This window comes from Oncorhynchus clarkii, chromosome 25 (genome assembly GCF_045791955.1).
Source record: "Oncorhynchus clarkii lewisi isolate Uvic-CL-2024 chromosome 25, UVic_Ocla_1.0, whole genome shotgun sequence".
Taxonomy (NCBI): Eukaryota; Metazoa; Chordata; class Actinopteri; order Salmoniformes; family Salmonidae; genus Oncorhynchus; species Oncorhynchus clarkii.
The window spans coordinates 37,107,899-37,127,741 of record NC_092171.1 but is presented as its reverse complement, the minus strand read 5'-3'; the positions used below and the strand labels follow the sequence as shown (position 1 = coordinate 37,127,741).

The window sequence follows — 19,843 nt, the reverse complement described above, 5'->3', positions numbered from 1 at the left end:
CCCCCCATTCCTCCTATTCCTCTCCTGTTTATATATCTTTACCCCCATTCCTCCTATTCCTCTCCTGTTTATATCTCTTTCCCCCATTCCTCTCCTGTTTATATCTCTTTCCCCCTATTCCTCCCATCCCCTTCTCTTCCTTTCCTTACACGAGGGATCCCTCGTCTCTCTGTTTCTCTCTCTTTCAAGTCTTGTTTCGCCCTGAGTATATTATACAATATGCAGTATATACTGTATATCAATCAATCAATCAATACTTTATCAATAACTCTCCTCTATGTTTTGACAACCACTAAACCAAAGAAGATATCACACGTTTTGATAATAATGGTGTGTGTGTGTGTGTGTGTGTGTGTGTGTGTGTGTGTGTGTGTTCAGCGTGACGTGTCCAACATGCCATTGCAGTCAGTACAGTTGTGTGTGTGCAGTGTCCAACATGCCATTTACCCCATGCAGTCAGTACAGTTGTGTGTGTTTCCATGGTAGCTTTAATAGAACATGCATGTACAGTAAGTAATTGAGGTCAAATCAAATACTTGTGGGCCATCCCAACAATGCAGAGAGAAAGCTTGAGAAATAATAGAGGACCTCCCAAGTGGTTCAGTGGTCTAAGGCACTGCATCGCAGTGCTAGAGGCATCACTACAGACCCAGGTTTGATCCCGAGCTGTATCACAACCGGCCGTGATCGGGAGTCCCATAGGGTGATGCACAATTGGCCCAGTGTTAGGGGAGGGTTTAGCAACTCCTTGTGGCGGGCCGGGCGCCTGCAGGCTGACCTCGACTCCCAGTGGCGGGCCGGGCGGCTGCAGGCTGACCACGACTCCTTGTGGCGGGCCTGACGCCTGCAGGCTGACCTCGACTTCTTGTGGCTGGCCTGACGCCTGCAGGCTGACCTCGACTCCTTGTGGCGGGCCTGACGCCTGCAGGCTGACCTCGACTCCTTGTGGCGGGCCTGACGCCTGCAGGCTAACCTTGACTTCTTGTGGCGGGCCGGGCGGCTGCAGGCTGACCTCGACTCCTTGTGGCGGGCCAGGCGGCTGCAGGCTGACCTCGACTCCTTGCGGCGGGCCGGGCGGCTGCAGGCTGACCTCGACTCCTTGTGGCGGGCCGGGCGGCTGCAGGCTGACCTCGACTCCTTGTGGCGGGCCAGGCGGCTGCAGGCTGACCTCGACTCCTTGTGGCGGGCCGAGCGGCTGCAGGCTGACCTCGACTCCTTGTGGCGGGCCTGACGCCTGCAGGCTTACCTCGACTCCTTGTGGCGGGCCGGGCGGCTGCAGGCTGACCTCGACTCCTTGTGGCGGGCCGGGCGGCTGCAGGCTGACCTCGACTCCTTGTGGCGGGCCGGGCGGCTGCAGGCTGACCTCGACTCCTTGTGGCGGGCCGGGCGGCTGCAGGCTGACCTCGACTCCTTGTGGCGGGTGCAGGCTGACCTCGACTCCTTGTGGCGGGCCTGACTCCTGCAGGCTGACCTCGACTCCTTGTGGCGGGCCGGACGGCTGCAGGCTGACCTCGACTCCTTGTGGCGGACCTGACTCCTGCAGGCTGACCTCGACTCCTTGTGGCGGGCCTGACTCCTGCAGGCTGACCTCGACTCCTTGTGGCGGGCCTGACGCCTGCAGGCTGACCTCGACTCCTTGTGGCGGGCCTGACGCCTGCAGGCTGACCTCGACTCCTTGTGGCGGGCCTGACGCCTGCAGGCTGACCTCGACTTCTTGTGGCGGGCCTGACGCCTGCAGGCTGACCTCGACTCCTTGTGGCGGGCCGGGCGGCTGCAGGCTGACCTCGACTCTTTGTGGCGGGCCGGGCGGCTGCAGGCTGACCTCGACTCCTTGTGGCGGGCCGGGCGGCTGCAGGCTGACCTCGACTCCTTGTGGCGGCTGCAGGCTGACCTCGACTCCTTGTGGCGGGCCGGGCGGCTGCAGGCTGACCACGACTCCTTGTGGCGGGCCTGACGCCTGCAGGCTGACCTCGACTCCTTGTGGCGGGCCTGACGCCTGCAGGCTGACCTCGACTCCTTGTGGCGGGCCTGACGCCTGCAGGCTGACCTCGACTCCTTGTGGCGGGCCTGACGCCTGCAGGCTGACCTCGACTCCTTGTGGCGGGCCGGGCGGCTGCAGGCTGACCTCGACTCCTTGTGGCGGGCCTGGGCGGCTGCAGGCTGACCTCGACTCCTTGTGGCGGGCCGGGCGGCTGCAGGCTGACCTCGACTCCTTGTGGCGGCTGCAGGCTGACCTCGACTCCTTGTGGCGGGCCGGGCGGCTGCAGGCTGACCACGACTCCTTGTGGCGGGCCTGACGCCTGCAGGCTGACCTCGACTCCTTGTGGCGGGCCTGACGCCTGCAGGCTGACCTCGACTCCTTGTGGCGGGCCGGGCGGCTGCAGGCTGACCTCGACTCCTTGTGGCGGGCCTGACGCCTGCAGGCTGACCTCGACTACTTGTGGCGGGCCGAGCGGCTGCAGGCTGACCTCGACTCCTTGTGGCGGGCCGGGCCGCTGCAGGCTGACCTCGACTCCTTGTGGCGGATCTGACTCCTGCAGGCTGACCTCGACTCTTTGTGGCGGGCCGGGCGCCTGCAGGCTGACCTCGACTACTTGTGGCGGGCCGAGCGGCTGCAGGCCGACCTCGACTCCTTGTGGCGGGCCTGACGCCTGCAGGCTGACCTCGACTCCTTGTGGCGGGCCTGACGCCTGCAGGCTGACCTCAACTCCTTGTGGCGGGCCGGGCGGCTGCAGGCTGACCTCGACTCCTTGTGGCGGGCCGGGCGGCTGCAGGCTGACCTCGACTCCTTGTGGCGGCTGCAGGCTGACCTCGACTCCTTGTGGCGGGCCGGGCGGCTGCAGGCTGACCACGACTCCTTGTGGCGGGCCTGACTCCTGCAGGCTGACCTCGACTCCTTGTGGCGGGCCTGACGCCTGCAGGCTGACCTCGACTCCTTGTGGCGGGCCGGGCGGCTGCAGGCTGACCTCGACTCCTTGTGGCGGGCCTGACGCCTGCAGGCTGACCTCGACTACTTGTGGCGGGCCGAGCGGCTGCAGGCTGACCTCGACTCCTTGTGGCGGGCCTGACGCCTGCAGGCTGACCTCGACTCCTTGTGGCGGGCCGGGCGGCTACAGGCTGACCTCGACTCCTTGTGGCGTATCTGACTCCTGCAGGCTGACCTCGACTCTTTGTGGCGGGCCGGGCGCCTGCAGGCTGACCTCGACTACTTGTGGCGGGCCGAGCGGCTGCAGGCCGACCTCGACTCCTTGTGGCGGGCCTGACGCCTGCAGGCTGACCTTTCCGCCATTCCTCCTATTCCTCTCCTGTTTATATCTCTTTCCCCCATTCCTCCCATTCCTCTCCTGTTTATATCTCTTTCCCCCCATTCCTCCTATTCCTCTCCTGTTTATATCTCTTTCCCCCATTCCTCTCCTGTTTATATCTCTTTCCCCCATTCCTTCCATTCCTCTCCTGTTTATATCTCTTTCCCCCATTCCTCTCCTGTTTGTATCTCTTTCCCCCATTCCTCCTATTCCTCTCCTGTTTATATCTCTTTCCCCCATTCCTCCCATTCCTCTCCTGTTTATATCTCTTTCCCCCATTCCTCCTATTCCTCTCCTGTTTATATCTCTTTCCCCCATTCCTCTCCTGTTTATATCTCTTTCCCCCTATTCCTCCTATTCCTCTCCTGTTTATATCTCTTCCCCCCATTCCTCTCCTGTTTATATCTCTTTCCCCCTATTCCTCCTATTCCTCTCCTGTTTATATCTCTTCCCCCCATTCCTCTCCTGTTTATATCTCTTTCCCCCATTCCTCATATTCCTCTCCTGTTTATATCTCTTTCCCCCATTCCTCCCATTCCTCTCCTGTTTATATCTCTTTCCCCCATTCCTCCTATTCCTCTCCTGTTTATATCTCTTTCCCCCATTCCTCTCCTGTTTATATCTCTTTCCCCCTATTCCTCCTATTCCTCTCCTGTTTATATCTCTTTCCCCCATTCCTCTCCTGTTTATATCTCTTTCCCCCATTCCTCCCATTCCTCTCCTGTTTATATCTCTTTCCCCCATTCCTCCCATTCCTCTCCTGTTTATATCTCTTTCCCCCATTCCTCTCCTGTTTATATCTCTTTCCCCCATTCCTCCCATTCCTCTCCTGTTTATATATCTTTACCCCCATTCCTCCTATTCCTCTCCTGTTTATATCTCTTTCCCCCATTCCTCCTATTCCTCTCCTGTTTATATCTCTTTCCCCCATTCCTCCTATTCCTCTCCTGTTTATATCTCTTTCCCCCATTCCTCCTATTCCTCTCTTGTTTATATCTCTTTCCCCCATTCCTCCCATTCCTCTCCTGTTTATATCTCTTTCCCCCATTCCTCATATTCCTCTCCTGTTTATATCTCTTTCCCCCATTCCTCCCATTCCTCTCCTGTTTATATCTCTTTCCGCCATTCCTCCTATTCCTCTCCTGTTTATATCTCTTTCCCCCATTCCTCCCATTCCTCTCCTGTTTATATCTCTTTCCCCCCATTCCTCCTATTCCTCTCCTGTTTATATCTCTTTCCCCCATCCCTCTCCTGTTTATATCTCTTTCCCCCATTCCTTCCATTCCTCTCCTGTTTATTTCTCTTTCCCCCATTCCTCTCCTGTTTGTATCTCTTTCCCCCATTCCTCCTATTCCTCTCCTGTTTATATCTCTTTCCCCCATTCCTCCCATTCCTCTCCTGTTTATATCTCTTTCCCCCATTCCTCCTATTCCTCTCCTGTTTATATCTCTTTCCCCCATTCCTCCCATTCCTCTCCTGTTTATATCTCTTTCCCCCATTCCTCCCATTCCTCTCCTGTTTATATCTCTTTCCCCCCATTCCTCCTATTCCTCTCCTGTTTATATATCTTTACCCCCATTCCTCCTATTCCTCTCCTGTTTATATCTCTTTCCCCCATTCCTCTCCTGTTTATATCTCTTTCCCCCTATTCCTCCCATCCCCTTCTCTTCCTTTCCTTACACGAGGGATCCCTCGTCTCTCTGTTTCTCTCTCTTTCAAGTCTTGTTTCGCCCTGAGTATATTATACAATATGCAGTATATACTGTATATCAATCAATCAATCAATACTTTATCAATAACTCTCCTCTATGTTTTGACAACCACTAAACCAAAGAAGATATCACACGTTTTGATAATAATGGTGTGTGTGTGTGTGTGTGTGTGTGTGTGTGTGTGTGTGTGTGTGTGTGTGTGTGTGTGTGTGTGTGTTCAGCGTGACGTGTCCAACATGCCATTGCAGTCAGTACAGTTGTGTGTGTGCAGTGTCCAACATGCCATTTACCCCATGCAGTCAGTACAGTTGTGTGTGTTTCCATGGTAGCTTTAATAGAACATGCATGTACAGTAAGTAATTGAGGTCAAATCAAATACTTGTGGGCCATCCCAACAATGCAGAGAGAAAGCTTGAGAAATAATAGAGGACCTCCCAAGTGGTTCAGTGGTCTAAGGCACTGCATCGCAGTGCTAGAGGCATCACTACAGACCCAGGTTTGATCCCGAGCTGTATCACAACCGGCCGTGATCGGGAGTCCCATAGGGTGATGCACAATTGGCCCAGTGTTAGGGGAGGGTTTAGCAACTCCTTGTGGCGGGCCGGGCGCCTGCAGGCTGACCTCGACTCCCAGTGGCGGGCCGGGCGGCTGCAGGCTGACCACGACTCCTTGTGGCGGGCCTGACGCCTGCAGGCTGACCTCGACTTCTTGTGGCTGGCCTGACGCCTGCAGGCTGACCTCGACTCCTTGTGGCGGGCCTGACGCCTGCAGGCTGACCTCGACTCCTTGTGGCGGGCCTGACGCCTGCAGGCTAACCTTGACTTCTTGTGGCGGGCCGGGCGGCTGCAGGCTGACCTCGACTCCTTGTGGCGGGCCAGGCGGCTGCAGGCTGACCTCGACTCCTTGCGGCGGGCCGGGCGGCTGCAGGCTGACCTCGACTCCTTGTGGCGGGCCGGGCGGCTGCAGGCTGACCTCGACTCCTTGTGGCGGGCCGGGCGGCTGCAGGCTGACCTCGACTCCTTGTGGCGGGCCGGGCGGCTGCAGGCTGACCTCGACTCCTTGTGGCGGGCCTGACGCCTGCAGGCTTACCTCGACTCCTTGTGGCGGGCCGGGCGGCTGCAGGCTGACCTCGACTCCTTGTGGCGGGCCGGGCGGCTGCAGGCTGACCTCGACTCCTTGTGGCGGGCCGGGCGGCTGCAGGCTGACCTCGACTCCTTGTGGCGGGCCGGGCGGCTGCAGGCTGACCTCGACTCCTTGTGGCGGGTGCAGGCTGACCTCGACTCCTTGTGGCGGGCCTGACTCCTGCAGGCTGACCTCGACTCCTTGTGGCGGGCCGGACGGCTGCAGGCTGACCTCGACTCCTTGTGGCGGACCTGACTCCTGCAGGCTGACCTCGACTCCTTGTGGCGGGCCTGACTCCTGCAGGCTGACCTCGACTCCTTGTGGCGGGCCTGACGCCTGCAGGCTGACCTCGACTCCTTGTGGCGGGCCTGACGCCTGCAGGCTGACCTCGACTCCTTGTGGCGGGCCTGACGCCTGCAGGCTGACCTCGACTCCTTGTGGCGGGCCTGACGCCTGCAGGCTGACCTCGACTCCTTGTGGCGGGCCGGGCGGCTGCAGGCTGACCTCGACTCTTTGTGGCGGGCCGGGCGGCTGCAGGCTGACCTCGACTCCTTGTGGCGGGCCTGACGCCTGCAGGCTGACCTCGACTCCTTGTGGCGGGCCTGGGCGGCTGCAGGCTGACCTCGACTCCTTGTGGCGGGCCGGGCGGCTGCAGGCTGACCTCGACTCCTTGTGGCGGCTGCAGGCTGACCTCGACTCCTTGTGGCGGGCCGGGCGGCTGCAGGCTGACCACGACTCCTTGTGGCGGGCCTGACGCCTGCAAGCTGACCTCGACTCCTTGTGGCGGGCCTGACGCCTGCAGGCTGACCTCGACTCCTTGTGGCGGGCCGGGCGGCTGCAGGCTGACCTCGACTCCTTGTGGCGGGCCTGACGCCTGCAGGCTGACCTCGACTACTTGTGGCGGGCCGAGCGGCTGCAGGCTGACCTCGACTCCTTGTGGCGGGCCGGGCGGCTGCAGGCTGACCTCGACTCCTTGTGGCGGATCTGACTCCTGCAGGCTGACCTCGACTCTTTGTGGCGGGCCGGGCGCCTGCAGGCTGACCTCGACTACTTGTGGCGGGCCGAGCGGCTGCAGGCCGACCTCGACTCCTTGTGGCGGGCCTGACGCCTGCAGGCTGACCTCGACTCCTTGTGGCGGGCCTGACGCCTGCAGGCTGACCTCAACTCCTTGTGGCGGGCCGGGCGGCTGCAGGCTGACCTCGACTCCTTGTGGCGGGCCGGGCGGCTGCAGGCTGACCTCGACTCCTTGTGGCGGCTGCAGGCTGACCTCGACTCCTTGTGGCGGGCCGGGCGGCTGCAGGCTGACCACGACTCCTTGTGGCGGGCCTGACTCCTGCAGGCTGACCTCGACTCCTTGTGGCGGGCCTGACGCCTGCAGGCTGACCTCGACTCCTTGTGGCGGGCCGGGCGGCTGCAGGCTGACCTCGACTCCTTGTGGCGGGCCTGACGCCTGCAGGCTGACCTCAACTCCTTGTGGCGGGCCGGGCGGCTGCAGGCTGACCTCGACTCCTTGTGGCGGGCCGGGCGGCTGCAGGCTGACCTCGACTCCTTGTGGCGGCTGCAGGCTGACCTCGACTCCTTGTGGCGGGCCGGGCGGCTGCAGGCTGACCACGACTCCTTGTGGCGGGCCTGACTCCTGCAGGCTGACCTCGACTCCTTGTGGCGGGCCTGACGCCTGCAGGCTGACCTCGACTCCTTGTGGCGGGCCGGGCGGCTGCAGGCTGACCTCGACTCCTTGTGGCGGGCCTGACGCCTGCAGGCTGACCTCGACTACTTGTGGCGGGCCGAGCGGCTGCAGGCTGACCTCGACTCCTTGTGGCGGGCCTGACGCCTGCAGGCTGACCTCGACTCCTTGTGGCGGGCCGGGCGGCTACAGGCTGACCTCGACTCCTTGTGGCGGATCTGACTCCTGCAGGCTGACCTCGACTCTTTGTGGCGGGCCGGGCGCCTGCAGGCTGACCTCGACTACTTGTGGCGGGCCGAGCGGCTGCAGGCCGACCTCGACTCCTTGTGGCGGGCCTGACGCCTGCAGGCTGACCTTTCCGCCATTCCTCCTATTCCTCTCCTGTTTATATCTCTTTCCCCCATTCCTCCCATTCCTCTCCTGTTTATATCTCTTTCCCCCATTCCTCTCCTGTTTATATCTCTTTCCCCCATTCCTTCCATTCCTCTCCTGTTTATATCTCTTTCCCCCATTCCTCTCCTGTTTGTATCTCTTTCCCCCATTCCTCCTATTCCTCTCCTGTTTATATCTCTTTCCCCCATTCCTCCTATTCCTCTCCTGTTTATATCTCTTTCCCCCATTCCTCCCATTCCTCTCCTGTTTATATCTCTTTCCCCCATTCCTCTCCTGTTTATATCTCTTTCCCCCATTCCTTCCATTCCTCTCCTGTTTATATCTCTTTCCCCCATTCCTCTCCTGTTTGTATCTCTTTCCCCCATTCCTCCTATTCCTCTCCTGTTTATATCTCTTTCCCCCATTCCTCCCATTCCTCTCCTGTTTATATCTCTTTCCCCCATTCCTCCTATTCCTCTCCTGTTTATATCTCTTTCCCCCATTCCTCTCCTGTTTATATCTCTTTCCCCCTATTCCTCCTATTCCTCTCCTATTTATATCTCTTCCCCCCATTCCTCTCCTGTTTATATCTCTTTCCCCCTATTCCTCCTATTCCTCTCCTGTTTATATCTCTTTCCCCATTTCCTCTCCTGTTTATATCTCTTTCCCCCATTCCTCCCATTCCTCTCCTGTTTATATCTCTTTCCCCCATTCCTCCCATTCCTCTCCTGTTTATATCTCTTCCCCCCATTCCTCTCCTGTTTATATCTCTTTCCCCCATTCCTCATATTCCTCTCCTGTTTATATCTCTTTCCCCCATTCCTCCCATTCCTCTCCTGTTTATATCTCTTTCCCCCATTCCTCCTATTCCTCTCCTGTTTATATCTCTTTCCCCCATTCCTCTCCTGTTTATATCTCTTTCCCCCTATTCCTCCTATTCCTCTCCTGTTTATATCTCTTTCCCCCATTCCTCTCCTGTTTATATCTCTTTCCCCCATTCCTCCCATTCCTCTCCTGTTTATATCTCTTTCCCCCATTCCTCCCATTCCTCTCCTGTTTATATCTCTTTCCCCCATTCCTCTCCTGTTTATATCTCTTTCCCCCATTCCTCCCATTCCTCTCCTGTTTATATATCTTTACCCCCATTCCTCCTATTCCTCTCCTGTTTATATCTCTTTCCCCCATTCCTCCTATTCCTCTCCTGTTTATATCTCTTTCCCCCATTCCTCCTATTCCTCTCTTGTTTATATCTCTTTCCCCCATTCCTCCCATTCCTCTCCTGTTTATATCTCTTTCCCCCATTCCTCATATTCCTCTCCTGTTTATATCTCTTTCCCCCATTCCTCCCATTCCTCTCCTGTTTATATCTCTTTCCGCCATTCCTCCTATTCCTCTCCTGTTTATATCTCTTTCCCCCATTCCTCCCATTCCTCTCCTGTTTATATCTCTTTCCCCCCATTCCTCCTATTCCTCTCCTGTTTATATCTCTTTCCCCCATCCCTCTCCTGTTTATATCTCTTTCCCCCATTCCTTCCATTCCTCTCCTGTTTATATCTCTTTCCCCCATTCCTCTCCTGTTTGTATCTCTTTCCCCCATTCCTCCTATTCCTCTCCTGTTTATATCTCTTTCCCCCATTCCTCCCATTCCTCTCCTGTTTATATCTCTTTCCCCCATTCCTCCTATTCCTCTCCTGTTTATATCTCTTTCCCCCATTCCTCCCATTCCTCTCCTGTTTATATCTCTTTCCCCCATTCCTCCCATTCCTCTCCTGTTTATATCTCTTTCCCCCCATTCCTCCTATTCCTCTCCTGTTTATATATCTTTACCCCCATTCCTCCTATTCCTCTCCTGTTTATATCTCTTTCCCCCATTCCTCTCCTGTTTATATCTCTTTCCCCCTATTCCTCCCATCCCCTTCTCTTCCTTTCCTTACACGAGGGATCCCTCGTCTCTCTGTTTCTCTCTCTTTCAAGTCTTGTTTCGCCCTGAGTATATTATACAATATGCAGTATATACTGTATATCAATCAATCAATCAATACTTTATCAATAACTCTCCTCTATGTTTTGACAACCACTAAACCAAAGAAGATATCACACGTTTTGATAATAATGGTGTGTGTGTGTGTGTGTGTTCAGCGTGACGTGTCCAACATGCCATTGCAGTCAGTACAGTTGTGTGTGTGCAGTGTCCAACATGCCATTTACCCCATGCAGTCAGTACAGTTGTGTGTGTTTCCATGGTAGCTTTAATAGAACATGCATGTACAGTAAGTAATTGAGGTCAAATCAAATACTTGTGGGCCATCCCAACAATGCAGAGAGAAAGCTTGAGAAATAATAGAGGACCTCCCAAGTGGTTCAGTGGTCTAAGGCACTGCATCGCAGTGCTAGAGGCATCACTACAGACCCAGGTTTGATCCCGAGCTGTATCACAACCGGCCGTGATCGGGAGTCCCATAGGGTGATGCACAATTGGCCCAGTGTTAGGGGAGGGTTTAGCAACTCCTTGTGGCGGGCCGGGCGCCTGCAGGCTGACCTCGACTCCCAGTGGCAGGCCGGGCGGCTGCAGGCTGACCACGACTCCTTGTGGCGGGCCTGACGCCTGCAGGCTGACCTCGACTTCTTGTGGCTGGCCTGACGCCTGCAGGCTGACCTCGACTCCTTGTGGCGGGCCTGACGCCTGCAGGCTGACCTCGACTCCTTGTGGCGGGCCTGACGCCTGCAGGCTAACCTTGACTTCTTGTGGCGGGCCGGGCGGCTGCAGGCTGACCTCGACTCCTTGTGGCGGGCCAGGCGGCTGCAGGCTGACCTCGACTCCTTGCGGCGGGCCGGGCGGCTGCAGGCTGACCTCGACTCCTTGTGGCGGGCCGGGCGGCTGCAGGCTGACCTCGACTCCTTGTGGCGGGCCGGGCGGCTGCAGGCTGACCTCGACTCCTTGTGGCGGGCCGGGCGGCTGCAGGCTGACCTCGACTCCTTGTGGCGGGCCGGGCGGCTGCAGGCTGACCTCGACTCCTTGTGGCGGGTGCAGGCTGACCTCGACTCCTTGTGGCGGGCCTGACTCCTGCAGGCTGACCTCGACTCCTTGTGGCGGGCCGGACGGCTGCAGGCTGACCTCGACTCCTTGTGGCGGACCTGACTCCTGCAGGCTGACCTCGACTCCTTGTGGCGGGCCTGACTCCTGCAGGCTGACCTCGACTCCTTGTGGCGGGCCTGACGCCTGCAGGCTGACCTCGACTCCTTGTGGCGGGCCTGACGCCTGCAGGCTGACCTCGACTCCTTGTGGCGGGCCTGACGCCTGCAGGCTGACCTCGACTCCTTGTGGCGGGCCTGACGCCTGCAGGCTGACCTCGACTCCTTGTGGCGGGCCGGGCGGCTGCAGGCTGACCTCGACTCTTTGTGGCGGGCCGGGCGGCTGCAGGCTGACCTCGACTCCTTGTGGCGGGCCTGACGCCTGCAGGCTGACCTCGACTCCTTGTGGCGGGCCTGGGCGGCTGCAGGCTGACCTCGACTCCTTGTGGCGGGCCGGGCGGCTGCAGGCTGACCTCGACTCCTTGTGGCGGCTGCAGGCTGACCTCGACTCCTTGTGGCGGGCCGGGCGGCTGCAGGCTGACCACGACTCCTTGTGGCGGGCCTGACGCCTGCAGGCTGACCTCGACTCCTTGTGGCGGGCCTGACGCCTGCAGGCTGACCTCGACTCCTTGTGGCGGGCCGGGCGGCTGCAGGCTGACCTCGACTCCTTGTGGCGGGCCTGACGCCTGCAGGCTGACCTCGACTACTTGTGGCGGGCCGAGCGGCTGCAGGCTGACCTCGACTCCTTGTGGCGGGCCGGGCGGCTGCAGGCTGACCTCGACTCCTTGTGGCGGATCTGACTCCTGCAGGCTGACCTCGACTCTTTGTGGCGGGCCGGGCGCCTGCAGGCTGACCTCGACTACTTGTGGCGTGCCGAGCGGCTGCAGGCCGACCTCGACTCCTTGTGGCGGGCCTGACGCCTGCAGGCTGACCTCGACTCCTTGTGGCGGGCCTGACGCCTGCAGGCTGACCTCAACTCCTTGTGGCGGGCCGGGCGGCTGCAGGCTGACCTCGACTCCTTGTGGCGGGCCGGGCGGCTGCAGGCTGACCTCGACTCCTTGTGGCGGCTGCAGGCTGACCTCGACTCCTTGTGGCGGGCCGGGCGGCTGCAGGCTGACCACGACTCCTTGTGGCGGGCCTGACTCCTGCAGGCTGACCTCGACTCCTTGTGGCGGGCCTGACGCCTGCAGGCTGACCTCGACTCCTTGTGGCGGGCCGGGCGGCTGCAGGCTGACCTCGACTCCTTGTGGCGGGCCTGACGCCTGCAGGCTGACCTCGACTACTTGTGGCGGGCCGAGCGGCTGCAGGCTGACCTCGACTCCTTGTGGCGGGCCTGACGCCTGCAGGCTGACCTCGAATCCTTGTGGCGGGCCGGGCGGCTACAGGCTGACCTCGACTCCTTGTGGCGGATCTGACTCCTGCAGGCTGACCTCGACTCTTTGTGGCGGGCCGGGCGCCTGCAGGCTGACCTCGACTACTTGTGGCGGGCCGAGCGGCTGCAGGCCGACCTCGACTCCTTGTGGCGGGCCTGACGCCTGCAGGCTGACCTCGACTCCTTGTGGCGGGCCTGACGCCTGCAGGCTGACCTCGACTACTTGTGGCGGGCCGAGCGGCTGCAGGCTGACCTCGACTCCTTGTGGCGGGCCTGACGCCTGCAGGCTGACCTCGACTACTTGTGGCGGGCCGAGCGGCTGCAGGCTGACCTCGACTCCTTGTGGCGGGCCTGACGCCTGCAGGCTGACCTCAACTCCTTGTGGCGGGCCGGGTGGCTGCAGGCTGACCTCGACTCCTTGTGGCGGGCCGGGCGGCTGCAGGCTGACCTCGACTCCTTGTGGCGGGCTATGTGGTACGCTATCGTCCCACCTGGCTACAAGCCAGGGAAAATGCAGAGCGCCAAATTCAAATAAATTACTATAAAAATCTAACTTTCATTAAATCACACATGCAAGATTGCAAATTAAAGCAACCCTTGTTGTGAATCCAGCCAGCATGTCAGATTTCAAAAAGGCTTTTCGGCGAAAGCAAAATATGCTATTATCTGAGGTTAGCACCTCCGTAAACAAAGAGAGAAAAGCATATTTCAACCCTGCAGGCGTTACACAGAACGCAGAAATAAAAATATAATTCATGCCTTACCTTTGACGAGCTTCTTTTGTTGGCACTCCAATATGTCCCATAAACATCACAAATGGTCATTTTGTTTGATTAATTTCGTCGTTATATATCCAAAATGTCCATTTATTTGGCGCGTTTGATCCAGAAAAACACTGGTTCCAACTTGCGTAACGTGACTACAAAATATCTCAAAAGTAACCTGTAAACTTTGCCAAAACATTTCAAACTACTTCTGTAATACAACTTTAGGTATTTTCTAACGTTAATAATCGATAAAATTGAAGACGGGATGATCTGTGTTCAATACAGGAGGAAAACAAACTGTAGCTAGCTTTCTGGTCATGCGCCTCTATCTAACAGTACACTTCAAGTGAGCCTCGTTCAAGATGGCCGTACTTCTTCATTACACAAAGGAAAAACCTCAACCAATTTCTAAAGACTGTTGACATCCAGCGGAAGTGAAAGGAATGGCAAGAAGGTCCCTTAGAAATCTGGATTCCCAATGAAATCCTTCAGAGTGTTTTCTATCCAAATATACTAATAATATGCATATCTTATCTTCTGTGGATGAGTAACAGGCAGTTGAATTTGGGCATGCATTTCATCTGGACGTGAAAATACTGCCCCCTGTCACCAAGAAGTTAAGAAGCGTGGTTTGGCGGGGCATGTTTCGGATGGACACATGATGGAGCCTGTTGGGGAGTTGCAGCGATGAGACAAAATTGAAACTGGGGAGAAAAAGAGGGGTAAAAATACACAAAAAAAATACAACAATTAAGATAACACAAGGAATAAATACACAATGAGTAACGATAACTAGGCTATATACACAGGGTACCAGTACCGAGTCTATGTGCAGGGATACGAGGTCATTTAGGTATGTACATATAGAGTGTAGTGTATGCAGTAGTGTATGTGATCAGTTAAATGCAAAGGCGTGTGAATGCAGATAGTCCGCGTAGCTATTTGGTTAACTATTGTTAGGTTCTCATTTTTCAGAGTGAATAACTCACGGACACTAGACCAAGTAACCAAGTTGAATTCTTCCCAAAGGGTCATTACAGCTGTAATTCAGACAAAAAACAAACATTTGGTGTAGCTTCTCCTCCCAGAGGATCCCTGGTGGCTAACAATAACATATCCTGACATAATGTAAACGTTATACATTACCCTCTCTCCCTCAGTGACATTGTTAGTTTCTAAGATCTCCACCTGTCTCCCCTTATCAATGCCTGCCACATGTAATCGCTTCCCTGCACTCAACACATTCCAAGCTTAGTTGCACCCACTATATACCTTCCTCCTATAACCCTTAACTACTGGTGTAGACCCTCAAACTTAGCCCTCCATCAGTGACATGAATAAGTAACATTTCATATTCACAGAACCCAACACTATTTAGCAGTCTTATGGCTTGGAGGTAGAAGCTGTTCAGGGTCCTGCTGGTTCCAGACTTGGTGCATCGGTAGTCTTTGACAATTTCTGGGGTCTTCCTCTGACACCGCATGGTATAGGTGGCAGGGAGCACGGCCCCAGTGATGTACTGGGCCATACGCATTACCCTCTGTAGCGCCTTGCGGACGTATGCCAAGCAGTTGCCATACCCAGCGGTGATGTAGCTAGTCAAGATGCTCTCAATGGTGCAGCTGTAGAACTTTTTGAGGATCTGAGGGCCCATGCCAAATCTTTTCAGCCTCCTGAGATGGATAAGGCATTGTGTTGGTGTTTGTGGACCATGTGGACACCGAGGAACTTGAAGCTCTCAATACCCTCCACTATAGCCCTGTGGATGGGGGCGTGCTCGGCCCTCCGTTTCCTGTAGTCCACAATCAGCTCCTTTGTCTTGCTGACGCTGAAGGAAAGGTTGTTGTCCAGCCAGGTCTCTGACCTCCTCCCTATAGGCTGTCTCATCGTCGTTGGTGATCAGGCCTACCACCGTCATGAAGTCAGCTAATTTAATGATGGTGTTGAAGTCGTGTCGCAGCCACACAGTCATTTGTGAACCGGAAGTACAGGAGGGGACTAAGCACGCACCCCTTAGGGGCCCCCTTGTTGTAGGTCAGCGAGGCGGATGTGTTGTTGCCTTCCCTCAACATCTGGGGGCGGCCGTCAGGAAGTTCAGGATCCAGTTGCAGAGGGGAGTGTTCAGTTCCAGGGTTCTGAGCTTGGAGGGGACTATGGTGTTGAACGCCGATCTATAGTCAATTAAAAGCCTTCTCACATAGGTGTTCCTCTTATCCACGTCGGAGAGGGCAGTGTGGAGTGCAATATAGATTGTTGGGCCGTATGCGAATTGAAGTGGGTCCAGGGTGTCTGGGATGATGGTATTGATGTGAGCCATGACTTTCAAAGCATTTAATGGCTACAGACATGAGTGCTACAGGGTGAAAGTCATTTAGCCAGGTCACCTTGGCGTTCTTGGGCACATGGACTAGGGTGGTCTGCTTGAAACATGTAGGGATTACAGACAGAGTCAGGAAGTGGTTGAAAATGACAGTGAAGACACTTGCCAACTGTTGCATGCTCTGAGTAAGCATCTGGTAATCCATTCCATTGTGAATGTTAACCTGTTTAAAGGTTGTACTCACATTGGCTTCGGGAGAGCGAGATCACACAGTCGTCCAGATCAGCTGGCGCTCTCATTCATGGTTAAGTGTTGCTTGCCTCGAAGTGATCATAGAAGGCATTTAGCTTGTCTGGTAGGCTCACGTCACTGGGTAGCTTGCTGTTGGTTTCCCTTTGTAATCCGTGATAGTTTGCAGGTCCTGCCACATCCGACGCGCATCAGAGCCGGCATAGTAGGATTCGATCTTAGTCCTGGATTGACAGTTTGCCTGTTTGATGGCTCGTGATAGGCCATAGCGGGATGTCTTATAGGCCTCTGGATTAGTGTCCCACTCCTTGAAAATGGCAGCTCTAGTCTTTAGCTAAGTGCGGAAATTACCTGTAATCCATGGCTTCTGATTGGGTTATGTATGTACGGTCACTGTGGGGGGGGGACGTTGTCAATGCACTTATTAATGAAGTTGGTGACTAATGTGGTAAACTCCTCAATGTTTTCGGATGAATCCCGGAACATATCCCAGTCTGTGCTAGTAGGATGGTGCCGACAGACATGGCAGCTCTGCTTCTAGCTCTTAGGCAACTTTGCAGTATTTCAATTTTTTTTGTGTGTGTTTCTTCTTACATTATTAGCCCAGAATATTTTTTATGTTATTACATACAGTAGGAAATAACTTTTGGAAATCAGAGCAGCGGTAACTAACCAGCATTACGATCAGGAATACGACTTTCCTGAAATGGATCCTTTGTCCGTACACCCCAGGGCAATTGAACTTATCCCAGAGGCTTCTCCAAGTCGCCGCCGGCAGAGAAGAGGTATTCGGAGTGGACTTCTAGTCCGACTCAGGAGGCATGCACACCATCCACCGCTTCCGAGTATAATACCTGCTAATGTTTAGTCTCTTAACAATAAAGTAGATGAGCTCAGGGCGAGGATCTCCTTCCCAGAGAGACATCAGGGACTGTAACACACTCTGTTTTACGGAGTCATGGAAATGTGGAAAAGGGGAAGGGGTCTGAATACTTTCCGAATGCACTGTATATTATCCATACATATTATCCATGTCCTTCAGCCAAGACTCAAAGAAAGATAGAATACAGTTCTTCAGGTTCCGTTGATAGGATAGTCTTGAACTGAGTTCATCCAGTTTGTTCTCCAGGGGCCGCACATTTGCCAACAGAACAAAGGGCAATGGCGATATATTTGTTTGCCAACATAATCTCGTTAGGAGGTCGCCTCACCTGTCTTTTGTTTTACCGATGCTTCCTCTTAGGAGTAATTAGGGACTAGTCAGGAGTAAGCAGAACGTCCAGAGCTGCCGACTCGTTGAAGTAGACATTTGAATCCAAATCAAGGTTAATGATCGCTGTTCTGATGTCCAGAAGCCGTTTTCGGTCATAGGAAATGATGCCGGAGACATTATGTTAAAAAAAACAGTAGCTGAACAAGAGCCCTTAAAACGTCTGCTATCCACTAAAGCTTCATCTTTTTTAGGTGACTTCCTGGATATGATGAGAACAGCACAGTCTCACACAGCATTTATCTCTCTCTCCTTCCCCCCTCCTCTCCCCCTCCTTTCCCCCTCATCTCTCTCTCTCTCTCTCTGTCCCCCCTCCTCTCTCATCCTCTCCCTCCTCTCCTCCTTCTCTCTCCTCTCCCCCTCCTTTCCCCCTCCTCTCTCCTCGTCTTTCCCCCTCATTTCTCCCCCTCCTCTCTCCCTTATCGCTCATCCTCTTCCCCCTCATCTCTCTCCTCTCCCCCTCCTCTCCCCCTCCTTTCTTTCCCCCTCATCTCTCCCCTCTTTCCCCCTCATCTCTCCCCTCTTTCCCCCTCCTCTCCCTCTCCTTTCCCCCTCATCTTTCCTCCTCTCCCCCCTCTCCCCCTCCTTTCCCCCTTATCTCTCCCCCTCCTCTCCACCCTCTCCCTTATTTCTCTCCCTCTAGGTAGGGGAGATCAGGGCTCACGCAGCAGAGTGGACAGCTAACGTCTCGGCAGAGTTCAAGGAGACTAGGCGTCGCCTCAGCGTTGAGGTCTACGACAAGTTCCAGCGAGCCGCGTCAATCAAAAGCAAAATGTCATCCGAGCTGGGCCTAAACTCTGACCCCGAGCTCACCCCACCCAAAAGGAAGATGTCCGTCAACTTCACCAATGAATTGGATCGGGAGAAGGAGCCGGTGTCCCCGCCTGTTACCAAAAATGGAAGTCCGTTCCTAAACGGGAAGGGGGTGGACCCTAAGAGAGGTGACATTGCTATTACACCTCAAGTAGAGGTCACAACCTTTCACCTCTGACTCTGCTTCAGCACAAGCCACGCCCACCTGGTTACAACAACCAATGGCAGCCATCTTTCAGCACAAAGTGGATGATGTCATTGATAAACAACTGCCCTTATGACGGACTATATAACAATATAACACTATGAATCAATTATGAAGCATTTTGATTTTGAACTACAACCGAATAACAACATGAATTGTGAACTGTGAACAGATGTATCTGAATAGAAGAGTCACGTTTGGGGAGTAAGGTCAGGGTAAGGTCAGGGCAAAGCTGAATCGTCATCCTATTTCCTGTATAGTGTTCTACTTAATGGCCATAACCTCATAGGGTTCTGGTCAAAAGCAGTCAACTATATTGGAAATAGGGTATAACTTAGGACACAACCTTGGTTTATGTATACAATTTATTATGTTGCCAATGTATGAGGAATATCAGTGAGTATTAGTACGTCTCTATGCCTTGAGTCAGAGTATGGTTCGGTTCTATAGGGTTCTAAAGGGTTCCAAGAGGGAACCTTTCCCTGACTGTTAACCAGAACCGGACCACTCAGGGTTTTTTTCTACTGAAGGAACCACAGCGGTGCCTTAGTCCTTTTCTACCATGTGAATGAACAGACAATGATTTCTCTTGTCGATCATAACGCTCACTCTTGTCATTTAAAACAACGAGACAGTTTGTCTGTAGAACTACGTGGCTGTAGTCCTCCGAGCTGCTCCAGGGATGCTGGGTGTTTGGAGCATCAAATGGATGCTCCACTCCACTAGGACTGTTTCAGGACAGATATTTTAACATTGGAAAAAAAAAAAACTAGGCTTATGTCTTTTGACATAAGTGCCAATTATTTGTGTTGTTGCATGTACTGTAGTAGGACATTTTGACATCAATGTGAACCAAAACTCACCCTCGCCATGATGACAAAAAATGGCTGCCTTGCTTCGACACATTTCCTAAATGGACAGTTCTGTTCAACATTATGTTGTCGTATTCAGAGCTAATGCCAAATCTGAAGGAGATTTTTTTTTAAAAAGGAATTTGGTGGGTGCTTATATGTGTCCTATTTCACACATGTACAAGTATATATTAATTTATTAATTGGAAATTTGTTTTTTTGCATATCACAAATTTTCCTGAGGCAGCCTCGGATAGTGGGGTAACAGCCAGGGTCTGCCATAATCAACGGAAACCCTTGAGCAATTAGGATTAAGTGCCTTGCTTAAGGTCACATCAACTGATTTATTACCTAGTCAGCTCTGGGATTCAAACTAGCAGCCGTTCAGTTACTGGCTCAACGCTCTAACCGCAAGGCTACCCGCCGCCCTAAGATGAGGGTGTGGTGGTTGACTGTTAAGATACCTGCTGTGTCCAGACCGTAAAATCAGAACCCTATATCATGTCTTTCTCCGTAAGGAGGTAGAGGAAGTAGATCCACATGGTTCATCGATCTGTTCAATGTCTCAGCTAGCTCTCAGCCACCGCTCGTCATCCTTATCCAATTAGGATTGATTTGTTTTCACATGACTATCTGTCTTTTCATATGATACATTATCTTATAGCAGACCTTTTTATGTTCAATCTAAGGTATGTTTGATTGAAACCATAGTGGGGTCATTGAGAAGGA

General features: G+C 54.5%; 1 protein-coding gene across 1 annotated transcript in view; it reads left to right on the top strand.

Annotated features, from left to right (window-relative positions):
• The window catches only part of LOC139383639 (potassium channel subfamily K member 2-like), a gene marked incomplete at its 5' end in the record, with an annotated part of 45,789 nt that extends 27,553 nt beyond the window's left edge, over window positions 1-18,236 (top strand). The window contains one exon of the mRNA XM_071128180.1: window positions 17,889-18,236. Within this exon, the coding sequence (XP_070984281.1) occupies window positions 17,889-18,236 (348 nt within the window). The remainder of the gene's footprint in view (window positions 1-17,888) is intronic.
• Between the last annotated feature and the right edge of the window lie 1,607 nt (window positions 18,237-19,843).